Source organism: Prionailurus bengalensis, chromosome B3 (genome assembly GCF_016509475.1).
Source record: "Prionailurus bengalensis isolate Pbe53 chromosome B3, Fcat_Pben_1.1_paternal_pri, whole genome shotgun sequence".
NCBI lineage: Eukaryota > Metazoa > Chordata > Mammalia > Carnivora > Felidae > Prionailurus > Prionailurus bengalensis.
Genome location: NC_057355.1, coordinates 50,924,539 through 50,939,641, shown reverse-complemented (window position 1 = coordinate 50,939,641; position 15,103 = coordinate 50,924,539). Strand labels below are relative to the sequence as shown.

Below are 15,103 nucleotides of genomic sequence, written 5' to 3'. Positions count from 1 at the left end.
TCCACTGAGATGAATTTTGATCCCAGCAGATATAGACCTCTTTCAGTAGGCTGAAGACTTTTGGGTCCTACAAGAAGCAGGGTCTTAACAAATTTGGAAAAGTCACAGATTTTCAAAAAGCAAAAGCAATTTACAATTGAGAAGAAAGTAAGAAAGAAAAGAAGAAATGAGGGAGGAAAAAGTCCCTAAACAGTCATGGGGCAGTAATATGATATGGACAAGATTACAGAATTCATAGTTTCTATAACACCTATACAAAATTATTAATGTAAATGGAGGCAATTTAGAGTCATACTTTAATAAATTATGCCACGCTGTCCCAAGGTTAGGCTAAAAAATTACAATGCCTGATGTGTTTAACTTTTACTTACATTTCTATTCTGGAGTATCCACCCTGCAAGTGAACTGATAACAACAACTAGAATATTTAATTCAAAAAAGATCTATGATCTTAGATTTCTGTGTTTCTTACAGGGCTGATGAATACTTGGGGGAAGAGGACAGAGGAACTAAGCTAAATCTAAGAGAAAACTAGTACTGAAGAAATGATATAAACATTTATTCACTGAAAGGGTTTACTTTAGAATTAACAAAATAGAGAACCTTTTTTTGGAACCAGCTAAAAGCAATGCAGAACAAATCCTTTCTCCCAGAAATCACGGCTGCCTATCAGCAATTATAAAAACAATAACACTGACCTTGAATCAGCCTTAAAGGTCTTTGTATACAATTATATTATCAGCTTTATGAATTTTCAGTTGCTACCTCAGCCACAAATTCGATAAATGCAGAGTTGGTCAGTAATAGGAAGACAGCTATTTTAACAGCCTTCACTGGAAAAGACATTTGAGAAAGTATGTGGTATACCAGCATTTTTCATGTTAAAAATGACAGCTCTTTCAAGTCCTGCTCAGCATACCTTTGATGAAGGCTTATGACATCTCAGGTAAACAGCAATAAAAATTAAAATTATATTCACACAGAACTAGAAATGATTTAAATAAATAATACCTGCAATGCTAGGAAATCAACAGTCATCTAAAAGCTTTTTATACCTAGAAAATTTTCCTTTTATTCAATATTAGAATTCAAAGTGAACTCTTGAAACATTTTTTTTCTCTTCTTGAGTTTATAATTTCACTTCCTCTTCTGTAATCTTAAACGTAACAGCTAGCAAGGGCAGAGAAACCCAATGCAAAAAGATTCCGCTAGCGTAGTTACTGAAATTAACAGATTCAGTATCTTTTACCAGCAGCCAGGTATCATAGCAACCTTGTATTGCTGAAAACTGCTAGAAGACTCTTCAAAACCAGCAAGACTATGCTTTAGGGAAATCTTTGACAACGCTGGGGACTTTACTGGCTGTCAACATCTGTGGGTGTTGCTATGGGCACAGCCACAAAGAACCCTGCTGTCCACACAAAAAGGTATACACGCAGAGAAGGTGGGAGGGACACAGATAAATTGATAAGAAAATCAAAAAGAAGAAATAATTGCACTGGCAACATACAATAGGCACACAATTTTGAGACCATGTTTTACACTAATTCTCTTCCATTGAAGCTAGAGAATCCAAATTCAACTTAACTGTAATTGTGACTAAACATGAACCAGGGGGTGGAAATAATATCCTAAAACTCTGCACTTGTACCATTTATCACAAGTCTTAATTTAAAACTCGAAGTGAATTGCATTTAAAATAATATTTAAACTTCCACTTATAAGCCCTTGATAGTCGTTTATAAATCTACAGAAGAGAAAAGAACAGGTTACCATGAACAAGAACCCAATATTGATTTTTCGGCGGTGCAGTAAGGCATCTCCATTCTATTTGGCTGCTGTCAAAGCCACTCTTTAACAGCTGGAGTCAAATTGCACTATTTACAGCAAGAGCCCTTGTCAAGTGGACCATAAGTATCCTAACAATACACTATTCAAATGGCACTTTGCCACACAAATTGCTGACTTGATGAATAACCTATGTCAATGACTAAGGCCAATATAAAAGTTTCATTTTTATGAGAGGCTTTACATTCACACATTAAGTAAGCTTTCTTTGAAGAACCATTAGGCTATATATTTCAGGCCTTTGGACGCTGAAAATAATTAAAATCTGTTTAAATACATCAAGGGAACTTGACAACATTAATATGGATCTGGTGTTAACTACATTTGTCACACGAGTCAGAACAGTGCCCTTCTGTTCCTGGCACTCCCCACCGGCACGTGCAGCACAATGCGGGACTTAAACCAGCCACGCACCATGAAATACGAGCATTCTCCTTTTGTGCCTCTAATTTACATGGCCAACGAATGTTTAGATACAAGCAAGGCTTTGAAGTCCTGTGAGGAAATCCATGGTTGCTTCTGGGTGAAGAGAGACAGCTGGAGTCATTTAATGGTGTGTTTCCTACTTTTCACAGTGACTCAGAGACCTCCTAAATTAGTTTTGAAAGAAAGCTGTGTTATGCTTTTCATACTTTCCCTTCACCATTGAGGTAACTTTGCATCGAAAAGTTTCAACTGATGCCACAAAGTGAGAAAGTGACAGTCTTCATAAAGGAGCCATTAAAAAAGCTATTCAGTATTACAGAAATTTTTATTTAACTATTACATGTTATAGAAGTGGTTACACTGTCAAAAATTTGCATCTCTTCATGTATTCAAAGAGCGAATCAGTTTGGCATATTTCTCTGCTACTATTTCCCTATCTTACTAGGAAGTGTGTTGTCACTTAGGAGCTCAAATTTTATGCTGAGATTCACTAGATGAAAATACTCAGAACAAAAATCTTCGTCCAGAGAGAAATTCCTATATTTTAGTGAAGTGCCAGCATATCTAATAATAAAAATTTATTTTCTTCTAAAATTATACAAAACTGAATCAAAGTATTTTTTACATTAGAAAACAAATAGCTATACACTGTGTGTTATATTTAAAAAATATACCAAAAATCACTCTTCAAAAAAGTAAAAATTATCATTCTTTATTAAGGGTTTATCCCATTGCAATACAATGAATTGTTTTCAAATACATACTATTTGTCCTTTTCTGTAGTGATTTAAATATTGGCAGTAAAATATAAATAATTCAATAAAACTGAGCTAATGTACAACATGTAATGTCACATGAATTATTTCATATTTATAAATGTAAATTTGCAGGTGACGTTTTAAGGCATTATTTAAAAACTGCTCTAAAGGGGCGCCTGGGTGGCGCAGTCGGTTAAGCGTCCGACTTCAGCCAGGTCACGATCTCGCGGTCCGGGAGTTCGAGCCCCGCGTCAGGCTCTGGGCTGATGGCTCAGAGCCTGGAGCCTGTTTCCGATTCTGTGTCTCCCTCTCTCTCTGCCCCTCCCCTGTTCATGCTCTGTCTCTCTCTGTCCCAAAAATAAATAAACGTTGAAAAAAAAAATTAAAAAAAAACTGCTCTAAATCTATTTTGGTTATGTTTTCGTGTCATAAAATATGAAAGAACTAACATTTCATTTTGATAAAGTGATTAGTAGTGGGGTCCAGTTTTTTATTGGTGGCCTACCAGTGCAGCATCCCTGTTTTACGAGTCGTAGCAGGATAAAGTTCTAATAAGATTTTTCACCAAATGGAACAAAACAGACATCACTTAAGGTCAAGTAAAGGTTAAAAAAATACAAACATATTTCTAGAAAGCTCACTGGAATATAAACAAATGTAAATGCATTCTTTACAATCAATTTTCTATGTTTGGATAAAGAGGTATGTATAAGTACATCATTTAAAGGAAATGCCATTAAAAAATCTTTGGGGGCGCCTGGGTGGCTCAGTCAGTTGAGCAACGGGCTTCGGCTCAGGTCATGATCTCACGGTTTGTGAATTCGAGCCCCATATTGGCTCTGTGCTGAGATCTCAGAGCCTGGAGCCTGCTTCTGATTCTGTCTCTCCCTCTCTCTCTGCCCCTCCCCCACTCATGCTCTGTCTCTCTCTGTCTCACTTCTCTCTTCTCTGTCTCAGAAGTAAATAAACATAAAAAAAATTAAAAACAAAATCTTCTTTGGATTGGGAGCTATAATGTGCACGTTTGTTTTCCTAAAAAGGCAGATTTCCAAAACATATGCATGTCATGGTTTCTGTCAGGAAACAGACTCGATGCAAAGTCTTTTGGATTGCATTCCACATAGTGCGTAAGTTGGAGTAAGTTGTTTTATTAAAAATCCAGATATCTAGGGAGAGGAGAAGTGTTGGCTGTTTTGTCAGTTCCTCCTAGTGCCTCATGACCTCTAACTGTAGAGAAGACTATCTAGATCATAAATTGGCCAACTATAAGCAGTGAGCATCAAATCTGGCCTGCTGCCTGTGTTTGTAAATAAAGTTTTATTGGAGCACAACCACACTCATTTGCTTAAGAATTGTTTAGCTTCTGTGCTTCAATAGCAGAGTTGAGTAATTACAATAGTGAAAATCTGGACCACAAAGCCTAAAATGTTTACCACCTGATTCTTTACAAAAAAGTTTGCTTATTCCTAGTGGAGTTCAACATTGTCCAATCCAAATAAAATACAAACCACATATATAACTGTAAACTGCCCAGTAGCCATATTACCCCCCCCCCCCCACACACACACACTCAGAAACAGGTGAAATTGATTTCACTACTATATTTTATTTAACCCTATATATACAAAGGTCATTTTTAACATGTGTGTTAGCCAGATTTCAAGTGTTCAATAGCCACATGTGATCAATGGCTACCATATTAAAGAGTGCAGCACTAAACAATCAACTAGGGGGAGCTCTTGGGGCCCCATTCTATAGAAAATCTTTTTTTTTTTTTTTTAAAGAAATTTCCTGGACACTACAATGGGTCTAAATTGTGACAGTTAAAATAATCCTGTTTATTACTCATTTATAGACAAGAAATGAAAAACAACAACCAAACAAAAAACAAAGGAGTTTAAAACCAACCAACAGACAAAACAGACCTTCTCTCTCCTTAAAATATGATGAAGCTACTAAGCTTTCTGCCATGTAGGGATGATTTTAGTAAGGTTGTTTATATCCTACTTTGAAGCTAAATTCCTCCCACTGCAATTTAAACAGTTTCTATCTTGTTTTATCCTCAGCAGACTCGGAGAAAAGCAGTTCCCCATCACTAATATGATATTGTATTCCTTTAAATCCTTTAAGACTCTGGTCCTCTCCTACCCCAAAGATTTTTCTTTGTCTAGCTGCACAAATTCAACTCCTCTAGCATTTCATTGGACCCATTTTCAAAGCGTCGTACTGTATTTGTTGTTCTCTGTAAAATCTGTTTCCAAATCTATATGCACTCTTCAAACGCAAGAAGAAAACTTGAATACAGAATTCAAATAAATCCCAAATATTTCAAAACACAAGTAGCTCACCACACAGATCTAACATGGTATTTTTCTGTTTAAACAGTCCACTGTACCCTTTGAAAAAACTTCAGTGCATGTCACAAAAATCCACATAAAAAAAGTTCTGAAACACAAAGTAACTTTTAGACATTTGTGCATTTAACAGGGTTACTCTCCCTCATTTTCCCACCTATAAAACAAGTGTGATTCAAATCCTCTTCTTCAAAACTAACTCATTCTCTTATGAAAATACACGAAGCATTTTATTATAGCAACAATAAGGAGAATGGGAAATTTATAAGCACTCCTGAAATTTCGTGCATATTCAATTTGTAAATAAGAGTAAGATACAATAATCTCAACAGCTTAAGTCAAAAAGGCTGAAAGGAAGATACGCAGCACTTAATTGACGAAGATAGAACTTAGGGAAAGCACAAATTTAAAAAAACCCTCTAATTAGCAGTAAGCTCAATAATAATAGAAGCATGGTGTATAGAACAAAGGAGGAGATAGGCCTGTCTGATTAAGCTCTGAAGAAAACGAAGGTTGGAAATCACAGTCATCAAAGGCAAAGGGCAGTAGCAAGGAAATAAAGCCAGAACAAGCCTAAGAGTAGGAAAACAAGACCCTGGCATTTTATTGCTTCCTGGAGTCAAGAAAGAAACAAAATTACATAAAGAAAATGAAATCTATATATACTATTACCACTACCTAAACGGTAACTCTGAGGTCCTCCAAGAAACTGAAAGAAATAGTAATCATTTTACCTTGTGGGAATTAAACTAGTAAAATAGGCACTTGATGAATGAGATTTGCTCCTGCAGACCCTAGGCATCTGACATGCACGAGTCCAGAGACATCCCCAAGTTCTCATCTACTATTCTAGCCTATAATTCCCACTATAAGATGCACAGTCTATTATGCATAGAAAGCAACAGAGCCACATTAAGATGGGAATGCTTGGTGGCCATCTGGGCTCACTCACTGGGCTTTTTTGACCTCAATCTTACAACACATATGATTCAGTTTCCCACCTTTGGAGACTAAGGCCTTATGATTGTAATTTTCATTTGTGAATGTTAAAGTTTCATCATATTGACATAACTTTCCTCATAAAATATGACCCCTTTCAAAAACATGAAAAGCACATTTGGCAATCTATAGCCAATTTGCCTAAATGAGAAAACAAACAACGAGGAGCTGTAAAGCCTGATGACTAGTTTTAACATCTGAAGGAGGAAAGTATAAACAAAAGTGGGTGGCCTAAATGGAGACTTTAAAAATCCAAAATTTAGGAATTTTTCAATGTTTATCAGCCTTGATATATCATTGTATATCAGATTATATCAATGTATATCAATTGTATATTTCCACGTATATCAGACTCTCAGAGCTCAGTGAATGAGCACCTCCTGCCTCTGACTCCATGCTCCAAGGAGCCCTGTGTGAAAACTTCATCTCCCTCTTCTCCCCGACTACCTGTAGCTTTGCTACAGTGAGAATATGCTGAGGGGTGAACAAAATGTCAATTATATTTATCATTGTAGATCGGACAATTGTCATTCTACTTTATATATATATTGCTTGGGTGTTTGGTTAGTGTGGTTCAGTTCTCAAAAGACTGATAAATCTAAATCAAAGCTCTGAACCCAAAAAGCACACTGGATCCCTGCCTCTCCCCCCTGTACTCTGAGGCATAGCTTGAGCAGCCCATGGATCTTTCTTGAAGATGACACATCCTTTTGCCTCTAACCATACACATGGATGTGAGATAAACAAAACCGTATTTAAAGTCTTTATTAATAATATTTTAGCAGTCTTCATAACACTACTAAAATAATCAAAAATGTTAATAATATCAGCTAAACTTTGATTTAGAGATCCCATTTTTAGAAATATATCCCATTAATACTGAATATGAAAAAAAGCTTTAAGGCTCATAGATATGTTATTAATGAAAGTGAAACATAAAAAAACAACCCATATATTAATCCATAGGAAAATAATCTAATCAGTAATAGTATACCCAAAGTATAGAGCATGATGTAGTCATTAAAAAGACATAGATAATATTAGGAAAATATGTTTACATGAAAAATACTCCATTAGATATATACATATAAATGACATAATTACAACAACATGATGAAGGGATAACTTAGAAATGTAGATGACAAAAAAGATGGAAAAGTTCCTTAAAGAAATCAGATAAAATACTATATCATTTTAAAACTGAAAAGAAGAAAGCTGATCCAAATTTCAGTGAAGACTTGGTTTATGAAACTAAATGCAAACTCCATCACTGTGTATTAATTGAGGCTTGGAATTCTAAAGAGCTGGTGATCCTACAGGTGCTGAGTATATCCAAAAACTTGTCCATACAATGATCCAGTTTTTGTAACACTGTTTTGGTTTATCTGTAATAACCATTTTAAAGAAGAGGTCATCTATACTCGACTGAAAAAATGGATGCAGAGCCCAGAATACAGCCCCTCCCCCAACTGAAAACCATGTGGAAGTCAAGAGTTAATATAAGATTGACTCAATTATGATAGCTGGAACCTATCTTTTCATAAAGAATGCTATACCAAGCATAATAATCACTTAAAATGATTCACCCAAGATCATTTGGTAGATATGTCTGTCTGGTACAATCATCTCTTAAGTTCTTGTTTTTGTGCTGATATTTAATTGCCTCATATTCATGAAGGCGTATGATTTCTTACTCGAAGTTGATCATGTTTTCTGTGAGCAGCAATTTGATTTGAACTTACCTTCCATGAAGACTCCACCTGCAGACCAGGGCAAGGTATTGGCCCAAATTGACAGGAGCTGGAGGGTCTCTGTTCTACACTTTTGTGCTTATGTGTCTCTGAGGTAACTGGAAGTGCAAATTCAGGCTTTAGAGGCTGTGAATCATCACAACAATTGAGAATTATTCTTGCTCTTTCTCCTGTTTCATGTCTTTCCAAAGTGCCTGGAAAAACAAGGTTAGAAATTTTTTAAAAAATATGCATATTTTAAAAAATATGCAAAATATTTATCCCAAAAGGATGAAAAGAACAAAACACTTTTATCAGAAAAATCACAATTCTTTAAGTTATCATGCCTTCTTAACAACTGAAAAAGCAGCCTAGGAGCTTTCTTTAAATTATTCAAATCATCATCTTACAAAGGCTGAAATTATGGACTTGAAAGCTTATCTTCCCCTTTGTGCGTTTTTACCCACTGAAATCAACAGGGCATTCAATGTCTTTAACGGTAAAATCTCTTACTTATTATACAGTATGCAAGTGATCAATAACAACCAACTATGGAATATTTTAGTGCTGTCCCCTAGTGTTTCAACTCACAAACAACAGAGAACCACAGTGGTTTTTGCTTAAAAAAAGAGATTCTGTTGGTAATATATATATATATACATAATTTAAGTGGATGGAACACGTAAGAACACAGATACTTTGTATTACTACCTCCTTCACTCAGGGGCCCTCACAACTTCAGGAATGCAGGCCACTCTAGAAATTCGTTATTGTTGTTGTTATTGTTGCTATTACGTCCTTTGACGTTTATTTATGTTATTAGAAAAACAACAACAACAACAATTCTTTGCCCTCTTCTCTGCCATTCCTCCAGTTCCAGAATTTCAAGGTTCTGTAACTTCAATCTAAAGTTAAAAGGAACAAGTACAAAACAGAGCAAAAGTATCAGAACACAATTCACAAGGAGTTAGTGCTTTTATAAAATATGATGCCAAACTCTCACTGAAATAAATATGAATTAATCATGACCACTGTCTCTTCCTTTGCATTATTCATTCTATGTTAAATATATAACCTATATCCTACTAAGTAAAGATGCTAAAGAAAATTAACTTGACATACAATCTTAATACAGATTTTGTCTCATATTACTCCTTCCCTATCAGTAAGAAAGTAGCTGTACTAATTGTTAAGAAAGAAAAAGGTAATTCTTACTAATAGTATTCAGAAAATATAAATTAAGGGAATTACAATAAGAGTATAGAAAGAATTCCGTACCACCGTGTCTTTAGATAAGTAGAAGATTACCACTACCCAGTCTTTTCTCATTTTTCCTTCTCTCTTCCGTATCATTCCTTTATAGCAACTAAACTACCATTAGTTGGTACTTTGGATTCTAAATCACAACAGCTACAATGCTAAAATACTGGGTTGAAGTTTCATCTCTAGTCTCTTAACAATGATTTTTATTTTCATTATAACATTTCTGCATTCATTAACTGACACATTTAGCATACAAACTCACAAGCATGTTATTTCTCTAGGCTTTTTGGTCCAGTCAAGATTGGTATATCTTGAACAAATAAAGCAGGCAGGAACAAGAAAACCCCTTCTCCCAAGGATGATAATAACAAAAGTTTCTCAAACCAAATACTTCTTACTCCTTTATGAAAAGGACTATGTTCCAGAACTTGTAACTGTGACACCTAACAAAATTCACTGACTTTCTGAGATATCTCTCTTTGCATATGGTATCACCATGGATATTTTCTCCTCATTGGTTTTCTGTGGCTTCTCAAACTATGATTTTTTAAAAATGATTTTGAAAATTCTTGGGAAAGAATTTACTGTACTTTGATACATATGATATGTGCCTATACTATACATTCTAGATACACACATTTATTACTCTATACCTAATGTCTTACACAAACATAACTATCCCTTGTATTTCTCAGTGATGAAAACAGTTTACCCATGAACTTGGGCAGTTGTAATCTATTTTCATTCATGGATAGATAAATAATCAACTTAGCATCTACTATGGGTCATTCACTGTGCCAGATGCTGCCAATTTATACTAAACAAGAATGGCTCAGTCTTGGCCCCTCTCTAGCTTACTTAACATCTAACGGTTGTGTAGAGGCAAGAAATATCTGAAAACTAATCTGCTATAATATTTAAGATATTATAGGTTTTGTGAACCAAAATATTGGTTTTGTGAACAATAGTTTCCATCTGGATTAACTGTAAAATATGTGAAGATAATTATGTGAGGCACAAATAAGACATAAGGAAGGACAATAGCTTTTAAAAGCCCTTGGTCAAAACCCTGAGAATGGATAGATAGGGATTCCCAGGTATGCCAGATATCAATGCATTGCTGCTTAGTCTCAGGTTCGTCCTTCATTGCCTGCTCTGTGAAAATGGATATGTGTTCTTTTAAATGTTTTTCCTGGGGCACCTGGGTGGCTCAGTTGGTTGGGTTCAGGTCATGATCTCATGGTTTGTGGGTTCGAGTTCCACGTCAGGCTCAATGCTGACAGCACAGAGCCTGGAGCATGCTTCGGATTCTAAGTCTTCCTTGCTCTCCGCCCTTACCCCGCTCATGCTTTGTATGTTTCTCTCTCTCAAAAATGAATAAACATTAGAAAAAATTAAACATTTCTCCTTCAACAGCTGGTACAATGTCAACCTTTGAGGATAAAACATCATGGAAAATCCTAGTAGAAGAAAAGGTTCTCCCCAGAGTGAGCGGCTTCCCCAGCACTAGGCCTGTAGTACTTGGCAGCCAGCAGCACCCAGCAGGCAGCAGCCCCCTTTGGTACACCCTTTGTGTGGTTGTATGACACAGTACTCCCAGTGAGACATCTCCCTGTGAACAGCTTGCCCTAGCACCCTAGGGAGCATATTTCTTGCAAGTTCCACCACACCACACTATACTATACCATACCACACCCCTCTCCTCCACGCCACACCCCTCTCCTCCACACCACACCCCTCTCCTCCACACCACACCCCACCACACCACACCAGCTTCTCTACCTTCCAGTGACCACAGCTATGACCTCTCCAGTAAAATCAAGATCTTCACCCTAAGGAATCTCTTCCATGGGCAGCTTATCTCAGTTCTAGGAGTAGTGGTTGCCTCTTAAATCTTCTATTCCTGTATTCTTTAGAGTTTTCTTTAGCTATTATCAACCAATTCCTCATCAAATTCTTTGTGACAGTTAATAATTCTTCATATTAAACGTTCTCTGTTCAAATTACTGGGTCATTTCTCCCTCTTGATTAGACAGATTAATATACCACGATAAAACATTCTTGATACAGAATGTTCTTTTTAATACATCCTGAAATTAAGGAATTCACATAACTCCAGGGACATATTTAAATTGTTAGAAGAGTCTATAGCAAAACGAGTAACCTGGGAGGGATGGCATGACCCTGAGAAGGTCCAACAGAGCATGCCTTTGTAACTCTGATAAGCTGTCTCTGGCAACAGACAGAATAGTCACTGCTTCTTGATATTAAAGAAATATCAGAAAGTGAAGGTTTACAAAATTGCTTAATTCAACATGCAATTTCACGAGAACTTTTGCTTTCCAAAGTGAACTCAATGATTACTAGAACTTTCTTTTTTCTTTGCACTGTGCTACATCAAGAATACAAGCTAACTCACACTTAACTCTGCATCTGAATCAATCTGGACATGATAAGGACAGACATATATGAATTACATATTAACTTGCATGATAAGATCATTTCCTCTTTCAGGGTAGATATTATGTGAAAAATACCATAAAATCTATTACAAGTAAAATGGCACTGTATTAAAATGCTTTCTAGGCAATTATGTATCTTGTATTTTTTTCTATTATTTTGTCATTAATATATGAGTTTTAATACAACTTATTCTAATCCTAAACTAATAATAGTACCCTTGAGGATGGAATCAATCCTAAAACAGCTTACAACAATTAGCGTCCTAACAAAGTAAAGGAAAGATGACACCAGTAAGCATTAGAAACACTTTTACTGACCCCAAACTGCTTATTCCTTTGAAAAGCAAGTGCACAGAATTACAAGGAGTGGTAAGATCCTCCCGGCAGAGCCCTAGGCCCATACTGACAATATTTCCACTTGTATATCCTGCTATTACCACCAATCCAACAGTGCATACCTAATCACTTTTTTTCCTAACCAAAACTTTCCCTGTGACCCCCCCCTTTTCAACCCTGTCCAGCCATTGTCCTCTCTACTTGTCAAGGATGACAGCATGGAGACATCACTGCACGGTGGCTACTAGAAGACTCAGCACCAGATTGCCCTGCATGTGAATCCTGGTTTTCCTTTATCAGTTGTGTGGTTCTGGGCAAGTCATTTTACATTTCTGTGCCTCTGTTTCCTCACCTGTGCAATGGGCTTAAATAATAATTCTCACCTCACAGGGTTACTATGAGGATTATATTGAACAGATATTTTATTTTATTTTATTTTATTTTATTTTATTTTATTTTATATTATTTTATTATTAATTTTTTGAGACAGAGAGATGGTGCACATGAGCGAGGGGCAATGAGACAGAGAGAGAGAGAGAGAGAGAGAGAGAAGAGAGAAGAGAGAGAGAGAGAGAAGCAAGGCTCACCAGGGCTTGTGTTTTACCCAAAGAGGGGCTCGTGTTCACCCGAAGCAGGGCTCCAGCTCACCCAATGTGAGACTCAAACTGTGACACAAACTGTGAGATCACGACCCGAGCTGAAGTCAGAGGTTTAATGACTGAGCCACTCAGGTGCCCATTGAGTAGATATTTTAAAAGGCTTAGAAGGTTCTGGCACACAGTATATGCTGTGCTACATGATAGCCCCCCTCTGACACATGACAAGTTCTCATTCAGACCTTTGTGAGCAGTTTAACAAACTTTCTTGGCTCTGTGGCTCTGGGATCTGCCTGACACCCAGGCCTGAGGTCACTGGGCATATGACCACAGTGGGCCCCCACTGTCTCCTACCTGTGACTCAAATGTCTCTTCAATCAGCCTTGTTTCTCAGGCTAGGTTATAATCACAATCAGTAGGATTATATATTTGACTTATTTTTTAATCCTCTTTAGTAAACCAGGCTGAAGTCTGGCCTAAATTAAAGGATAGATAAATACTTCTTAATGGATTATATGACATCAGCAACCTGGCTAATGATTTTTTACTGTGGCTACGCTTGGGATTAAATCCAAACTCCTTGACCTATAAGTCATATTCTTGCCTCTGATTCCTCCCATGTCATCCTCCCCTTGCTCACAAATCAGATCTTTTTAAAAACATCCTTGGAGTAAACAAATCCTTGCCTTCTAGGTCTAGCCATTCTTTAAGTATTAGCTGAATATCTCACCTCCTCAGAGATGCCTTCTAAAGAAAATCCTTATCCTCTCTTGCATTGTTTTCTATGTCAGCTTCTTCCCTTTATTTTACAGAACTTAACACATTTGTAATTGGTGTATTTTATTTGCTTACTTAAATTCAGGGCTGCCTCCTTACCATAATAGGTAGATAGATAGATATTGATATAGATAGATAGATATGTCTATCTATATCAATATCTATCTATCTATATCTATCTATCTATATCTAGATATCTATATATATCTAGATATCGATATAGATAGATACATAGATACACATTTTGGCAAGTATATATTCTATGAGCACTTGCAACAAAGCAGGGCTCAATACCTGTTCACCGAATGAATAAGTTAAATGTTACCCTTTCCCTATAGCAGTGGAAGGAAAAGGCTATGAAGGCATCAGAGCATAACAGGGTCCAGTGTGACAGGAGTTAATGCCAAACTATACTCATTATAAACGCTGACCCCAGCACCAAGAGATTGTCAGCCCTGGGAACAGTGTGTCATTCACATGCCTGGTACTTGCCCTACCTCTCCACTATGTTGCCAGGTGCTTCCTGATGCCTCGAGAATTTGGAACTGGAAACAGCGAATCAGTCTCCAAATGCAACATGTTGACTTATGGAGTGGTCATTTCATGCTCCATGGACTAAGGAGCAGAATATGCTAGAATACAGAGAGAAAAGACTAAGAAAATGCACAGGAAGAGACAGAAAATGCACAGAGAGGGAAGAAAAGGGAGGCAGAGAGAGGGAGAGAGAGACAGACCCTCAACTTTCTAGTTCTGTGTTTAGTCCTTTCTAAGGACTATTGCCCCTCTGAAGTCTCTGCAGCACACCCCTGAGTCCTTACAATAAGTACTTCTTTCCGATAAAACCAACTTAATTCGGCTTCAAACTGCTTCCTAGCTACCTGAAGGACCTAATAAAGAGGGAACAGAGATGTTTCTTCCATTGTTGAAAAGGCCGAGTTGGAGAACATCCAAACAGATATGTAAAGCTAACAGTGTAGAGTTCCAGGTAGTGGTACAAGCACAGAGACAAAGGCTGAGGCATGAGCAGCAACTGGGTGCAGACTAAATCTCAATGAAAGAATATCATCTCCAGGAGAGTTTGCAGTGAGATGTGTCAAGACACCAGCACAAAACCTTTAGAAATTTCTGTACACAAAGAAGAAAGAAGAGGAAAAGAGGAAGACTCAGAAACCGTTGTAAATCAGTATGTTTCTAAAGGACAGCCATATTTTAAATGCATTAGCATTGCAGGGGCACCTGGCTGGCTCAGTTGGTTAAGTGTCTGACTCTTGATTTCGGCTCAGGTCATGATCTCATGGTCCAGAAGCCTGAGCCCCACATCGGGCTCTACACTGACAATGCGGGGTCTGCTTGGGATTCTCTCTCTGCCCCTCCCCTGCTCTCTCTCTCTCAAAATAAATAAATAAATTTAAAAAAATAAATAAATCCATTAGGATTCTCGATGCATATAGGATACCTATAGGTTTCTTTTTTTGCCTGTTTTGATATATGAGTTTTAATATATGGCAAATAATCACTTTGTGATGTGCCTGTTATGAAATTTGATTTTGAAGT

General features: G+C 36.9%; 1 protein-coding gene across 2 annotated transcripts in view; it reads right to left on the bottom strand.

The window, feature by feature from the left end:
- WDR72 (WD repeat domain 72) overlaps nt 1-15,103 on the bottom strand; it is a 235,291-nt gene that overhangs the window by 136,689 nt on the left and 83,499 nt on the right. For both annotated transcript variants that reach the window (XM_043555388.1, XM_043555387.1), the window contains exon 14: nt 8,128-8,330. In XM_043555388.1, coding sequence (XP_043411323.1) covers nt 8,128-8,330 — 203 coding nt within the window. The remainder of the gene's footprint in view (nt 1-8,127; nt 8,331-15,103) is intronic.